Source organism: Conger conger, chromosome 13 (assembly GCF_963514075.1).
Source record: "Conger conger chromosome 13, fConCon1.1, whole genome shotgun sequence".
NCBI classification, from domain to species: Eukaryota; Metazoa; Chordata; class Actinopteri; order Anguilliformes; family Congridae; genus Conger; species Conger conger.
The window spans coordinates 48,253,133-48,260,957 of record NC_083772.1 but is presented as its reverse complement, the minus strand read 5'-3'; the positions used below and the strand labels follow the sequence as shown (position 1 = coordinate 48,260,957).

General features: G+C 47.0%; 1 protein-coding gene across 1 annotated transcript in view; it reads right to left on the bottom strand.

Annotated features, from left to right (window-relative positions):
* LOC133107606 (protein ABHD15-like) overlaps positions 1-7,194 on the bottom strand; it is a 12,597-nt gene extending 5,403 nt beyond the window's left edge. Inside the window, exons 1-2 of the mRNA XM_061216592.1 lie at positions 6,042-7,194; positions 136-488 (exon numbers count right to left, since the gene is read on the bottom strand). Of these exons, the coding sequence (XP_061072576.1) occupies positions 136-488; positions 6,042-6,578 (890 nt within the window). The 5' untranslated portion in view covers positions 6,579-7,194. The remainder of the gene's footprint in view (positions 1-135; positions 489-6,041) is intronic.
* Between the last annotated feature and the right edge of the window lie 631 nt (positions 7,195-7,825).

Below are 7,825 nucleotides of genomic sequence, written 5' to 3'. Positions count from 1 at the left end.
TGAGTAAGGCCCTTAACCCTGCATTGCAATGTCTCCTGCTTAGTCTAATCAACTACGTCGCTCTGGATAAGAGCGTCTGCCAAATGCCACAAATGTAATGTAATGTAATGTGTGGTGGTGTGTCTAACGCAGTACCTGCTGAGGCTGATCTTCTGGTAGAGCAGCAGGGCGGCGCTGTAGGGCCAGTGGGTGGTGCTGTCGTACCAGGCCTGGCAGCGCAGGATGGGGGAGATGCAGCCGGCCGCAGTCAGGTAGCTGGAGGACCCACACTCGCCCAGGTAGGACAGGAGCAGGCCAGAGCCCGTGCTCTCGCTCACTGCGTACAGCCGGCTCGCAGGCTGCCGGTACCGGATGTAACACACCGCCTCCCTCAGGTCAGCCGGGTCCCCAAACTGCTGCAGCCGCGCCGTGGCCAGAGGAGTGCCGTTCTGCCCACGCCGGTTAAACAGCACCGGGAGGTAGCCATGATGCAGGCCCTCCTCACACAGCTACAAGGAGAAACAAACTGCTGCACATTCAGCCTGAAGCACAGTGCCTGCTACACCAGTATTTACTGTGAGGGACAGGGTGTTACACTATCATTTACTGTGAAGGACAGGGTGTTACACAATCATTTACTGTGAAGGACAGGTTGTTACACCATCATTTACTGTGAAGGACAGGGGGTTACACCAACATTTACTGTGAAGGACAGGGTGTTACACCAGCATTTTCTGTGAAGGACAGGGTGTTACACCAGCATTTACTGTGAAAAACAGGGTGTTACACCAGCATTTACAGTGAAGGACAGGGTGTGTTACACCAACATTTATTGTGAAAAACAGGGTGTGTTACACCAACATTTACTGTGAAGGATAGTGTGTTACACCAACATTTACTGTGAAGGAGAGGATGTTACACCAACATTTACTGTGAAGGACAGGGTGTTACACCAACATTTATTGTGAAGGACAGTGCTTGCTACACCAACATTTACTATGAAGCAGTGTCTCCCCTAAGCTGCTTCAGTAAATCTGCAGCTGTGTAAATCGATATCATATAAGCCATGCATATGGTTCTGCATTCACACATCTGTTAAAACAACAGAAAATATAAAATGTCATCCAGGACCAGCCTCTCAAATCCCACAATAGGATTACAGATTAAGCCAAAATCCCAGTGGCATTCAGTTTGTTTGAGTAATCCATCAGAAGACTGCTGTCGGTGGGCGGAAAGGATAATGTAGAGAGTGCAGCACCCCTAAAGGCCACTACCTGCAGTGTGCCAGATGAGCACTGCATGCCTTGAGCTGATAGATATCCCACAACGCACTGCAGCACTTGGGTCACTTCAGGCTAAATCAAATAAACAGCATAATGAATCAATGAATCTGGCCTTTAAGGAGTAACAATAAAGACGGCCACCCGTAATCAAATATACAATTCTGCCTTATGACTGGAACCATGTGAACACGGCTAAACGACTAAATTGGGGCGGGGCAAAAACGGGGTGCTAACAGGCACAGGGTAAATTGGGACGGGGCTAAAACGCGGGGCTAAAAGGCACAGGGTAAACGGGGGCGGGGCTAAAAGGCACAGGGTAAACTGGGCAGGGCTAACACACAGGGTAAACAGGGGTGGGGCTATCAGACAGGGTAAATTGGGGCGGGGCTAAAACGGGGGGCTAACAGGCACAGGGTAAATGGGGGCGGGGCTAAAAGGCACAGGGTAAACGGGGGCGGGGCTAAAAGGCACAAGGTAAACGGGGCGGGGCTAAAAGGCACAGCGTAAATGGGGGCGGGGCTAAAACGGGGGCTAACAGGCACAGGGTAAATTGGGGCGGGGCTAAAATGGGGGGCTAACAGGCACAGGGTAAATTGGGGCGGGGCTAAAATGGGGGGCTAACAGGCACAGGGTAAATTGGGGCGGGGCTAAAATGGGGGGCTAACAGGCACAGGGTAAATTGGGGCGGGGCTAAAATGGGGGGCTAACAGGCACAGGGTAAATTGGGGCGGGGCTAAAACGGGGGGCTAACAGGCACAGGGTAAATGGGGCGGGGCTAAAAGGCAGAGGGTAAACAGGGGCGGGGCTAAAAGGCACAGGGTAAACGGGGGCGGGGCTAAAATGGGGGCTAACAGGCACAGGGTAAATTGGGGCGGGGCTAAAACGGGGGGCTAACAGGCACAGGGTAAATTGGGGCAGGGCTAAAACAGGGGGCTAACAGGCACAGGGTAAATTGGGGCGGGGCTAAAACGGGGGGTGGGGGTGGGCACAGGGACAGGATGAACAGGATTGAGGCCTGAACTAGAGCTGTGATCACACCAGTACTTTCTCCTCTCTCTGTGGCTTTGCTGTCGATAAGATGAAGAATTCGGCCAGAATGGCAGCAGGTAGAGCACAAACACTAACACTCATACACACACACACACACACACACACACACACACTCACACACTAACACTCACACACACACTCATACACACACACATACCCTAACACTCATACACACACACTCACACACACACACTCACACACACACTCATACACACACACTCACACACACTCAAACACACACACTCATACACACACACTCACACACACACTCATACACACACACATACACACACACTCAAACACAGACACTCATACACACACACTAAAACACACACTCATACACTAACACTCATACACACATACTCACACACACTCATACACACTCACACACACTCATACACACACACACACTCATACACTAACACTCATACACACACACTCAAACACACACACTCATACACACACACTAAAACACACTCATACACACACACTCAAACTCACACACTCATACACACACACACTCATACACTAACACTCATACACACACACTCACACACACTCATACACACATACACACACACACTCATACACACTCACACACACTCATACACTAACACTCATACACACACACTCAAACACACACTCATACACTAACACTCATACACACATACTCACACACACTCATACACACTCACACACACTCATACACACACACACTCATACACTAACACTCATACACACACACTAAAACACACACTCATACACACACACTCACACACACTCATACACACTCACACACACTCATACACACACACACTCATACACTCACTAACACTCATACACACACACTCACACACACTCATACACACATACACACACACTCATACACACTCACACACACTCATACACTAACACTCATACACACACACTCAAACACACACACTCATACACACACACTAAAACACACACTCATACACACACACTCAAACACACACACTAAAACACACACTCATACACTAACACTCATACACACATACTCACACACACTCATACACACACTCACACACACTCAAACACACACACTCATACACACACACTAAAACACACACTCATACACTAACACTCATACACACATACTCACACACACTCATACACACTCACACACACTCATACACACACACACTCATACACTAACACTCATACACACACACTAAAACACACACTCATACACACACACTCAAACACACACACTCACACACACTCATACACACTCACACACACTCATACACACACTCATACACTCACTAACACTCATACACACACACTCACACACACTCATACACACTCATACACTAACACTCATACACACACACTCAAACACACACACTCATACACACACACTAAAACACACACTCATACACACACACTCAAACACACACTCATACACTAACACTCATACACACATACTCACACACACTCATACACACACTCACACACACTCATACACACACACTCAAACACACACACTCATACACACACACACTCATACATACACACTCAAACACACACACACTCATACACACACACACCAGCACTCTGCAGCTCACATTCCACATGTGCGTGCTGATCCCCACAACTCCTCAAACCTCCCACTCCAGCTCTGACCCAATTCCCTTCTGCCCCACAGTGTCTTAACTGTCACAGACTGGGAAAATATTATTAGCAGGCCTTCCTCACAGCCATTGTCTTGCACACTAAACACACACACACATACACACACACATACACAAAATCACATAGACACATACACCCACACACACATGCACACACACACATACACAAAATCACATATACACATATACCCACACACACATACACAAAATCACATATACACATACACCCACACACACATGCACACACAAACATACACAAAATCACATATACACATACACCCACACACACATGCACACACACACATACACAAAATCACATATACACATACACCCACACACACATTCACACACACATACACAAAATCACATATACACATACACCCACACACACATGCACACACACAGACCCACACGCCTGCACACACACACACACACACACACACTTATACACAAACGTAGACAAACACACAAAGGGGGTAACAAGTTTGCAGTACTGTGGTTATGTGACCCACTACCACCACAGCAACATCCTGTGTGCAGACTGCCAGCACAGAACTCTGACTCACACTGCTGACATCTAACAACCACTCAAGAAATAGAGCATACTGCACAATTCTTAATGCACAACACTACCTAACTCATCACATAATATATATTACAGCTCATAATATCATATACCACAGAGCTTTTCACATTGCAGATGTGGGAGTAAATTTTGGGTCGAATAAGTCGCAGGGAATGCCCCTAAGCTCAAAATTCAGTTCACACTGCCGACCCCATCACAGCATGATCTTAGACCAACACGGAGGTCACACTCCTGCTGAGAGACAGTGAGCTGTACATGAGGGTGGAGGAACAGGTCTCTCAGGCCCAAGGAAAATCTGAACCTCTTAAAGGAGACGTAATGGGACTGACGTGCACGCCTCCACAGAGTGGTCCTCCTTCAGGTCAGAGCTGACCCAGAAAACACAACAAAAAAACACTACCATACTCAGTCTGACTCACTTCCCTCATCGAAACCACACACACTGCCATGCCTGCTGCTGCACACACAAACACACACCTGCACTGAGACAGTGTACAAACAGCCCTGAGAGAAACAGTGTAGTCACAGCACTGAAAGTAACAGTGTAGTCACAGCCCAGAGTAACAGTGTAGTCACAGCCCTGAGTAACAGTGTAGTCACAGCCCAGAGTAACAGTGTAGTCACAGCCCTGAGTAACAGTGTAGTCACAGCCCTGAGTAACAGTGTAGTAACAGCCCTGAGTAACAGTGTAGTCACAGCCCTGAGTAACAGTGTAGTCACAGCCCTGAGTAACAGTGTAGTCACAGCCCTGAGTAACAGTGTAGTCACAGCCCTGAGTAACAGTGTAGTCACAGCCCTGAGTAACAGTGTAGTAACAGCCCTGAGTAACAGTGTAGTCACAGCTCTGAGTAACAGTGTAGTCACAGCTCTGAGTAACAGTGTAGTAACAGCCCTGAGTAACAGTGTAGTAACAGCCCTGAGTAACAGTGTAGTCACAGAGGAGAAGAGTCAGTGAGGATCTATGGGTCTGTTACTCTGACCAAACACAATCCTGTGAAACTGTAGGCAAGAGAAAATCACAGATCCTCCAACACCAGAAATGTTAGACTGCAGGCCAAAAAAAGTTTGATCAAAAATGAACAGCAAATGAAATATGACTATGAGTTGTAACAAATATCAAAAACACAATATAGCTTTATATTCTGAGTTGCATGCAGTTGTGTGCATGTGTGAATGCAGTTTGTGTGTGTGTAACCTGTTATTGTTTGGATGGTGAGACTTGTCTAGGCATTAGTTACTCAACACTTTTAGACTGGTTTCATTTTGAAGAAACCCCTTCTGAAAGAAAAAATATATTTAATGCTGATTTATATTGCAGACAAATTTTCATTATTTATAAAAGTCTACTAAACTAAGTTTAACCAATAAAATATCATAAACAAAGCTAACACTGTGTGATGCATTTCCACCCATGGGACATGGCACACCGACAGACACAATTACTTCAATACCACAGGACATTAACATTACCTTCAACACATTCCCGGTGATTTTTCCGAAGGAGTTCGGGATGATGAGGAGAACGGGGTTAGTGGAATTACTGGTCGTCCTCCTCCGCTTGTGCCAAGCCGACCCCGCTACAGCCCAGTCCAGCGCCACCAACCCGCCGTCGCTCATCTGCAGGTGGTCTCGCACGAAGTGCACTGTGCTGTCGGAGATCCAACAGGCGCCGAAAACCGTCTGCAGGAAAGGGTTCGCCCGCCAGCTCCATTTCGACCCAAAAGGAAAATGTGAGAAAGTCGGGCAGTTCTTGACGAGGTGACTAGCCAGAGCAGACGGCTTGCAAATCAACCTGACCGCGTCTGCCCCCTCCGCTGGGGCATCATCAGAGCTGTGAGCAGAGCGGCACCGGTTTGGCCAGCAGTCCCTCGTTGGGCGCCGAGAGCGGTCCCATCGCAGTCCACGGAGGAGCGCAGTAGGCAGACTTCCCGATCGGAGATAGCGCAAAGTTGTCCACAGACAGGCCACCAGTATGAGCACACAAACAGCAACGAACCATTGTACCATCGCACAGCTGGGAGTTGCGCGCAAAACCTACAGACCGAGTATGTTTTTTCCAATATAAATTCCTCCAAAATGCAGTACAAAACTGAAAAAGACATTGAACAGAGCACACGACCGTAAACAGTTCAGGCGGGTTATTTTGCTAAATATTGTCGTTTTCCGCTTCAGTCACAAGTTACGAAGACATTCGAAGTTTGTTCTCATGTAAAATTAGCAATTCAGTGGTTTTAACTGGAAGCGAAACCACCGCTTCACTTCGTAAAGAGAATGCGAAGCCTGTCTTTCGCCCGAAAGAAGAAATGGGCTTCTGACAACTCCAGGCGTGTGTATCACTCAACAGCGAGTCTAAGGACTGGTCAAATATAGTGTCGTACGCGCCCTCTGCTCGGATCGATACTCAGATTATCTTCGTAAAATATTCTTTAGAGAGCGCGCGCAAATGCACAGGGGTGAAAACATGGGCGGGCGGTCACCTAGTATTGATCATAGTGTCGGTATAGATGCAATACGTTACCTAGAAGTACAAGGACTTCGCTCTGTCCCTGTTTCTCGAAGACGTTGCGATATGGAACGTCGAGTCGATTAAATGTGCGTCCACTGCATCTCTGGCAGTCCTCCTGCTAACTTGAAATAGACGCCAAACATAAGTGTGAATGTAGTTCCGCTTTTATCATAATCAAGACACCACAAGGAGAGTTATCAATGTGCACGCAACGCAGCCCAAAAACCACCCGCAAACATTGAGCTAGGAAGACGTATGCTGAAATGTTTCTTTGACGGGTGTGTTAAGCTTCATCATTAGTTCATGCATGAAGGAGCTAGCAAAATGTCTAGAGATGATTCTTGGACTGCTATCTGCATTTGGAAAATCAGAATGAATCGATTAGAGAAATAGGCAAAAAAGTATGTGTGTCAAAATCAACAAAATCATGAGCTCAGCAATGGCAAACAGCCTGGTAGACCATGGAAGACCAGTGTAGTGGATGAAAGAAAATTGTTCAACAGATCGAGAACACTCTCCAGGACGTAGGTGTAGATGATCATCAAGCTAAGACCACGCCAGCACAACCTCAGAGGGTTCACCACAAGATGCAAACCCCTGACAATGTGCTAATTACAGTGCAGTCCGTAAGTATTGACAGTGACACACTGTTTTGGCTCTCTACTCCAGCACATTGAATTTGAAATAAAACAATGACATTTGGGCACAAAATGACAAAAACATGACTCTTCTTACATGATACATTTAT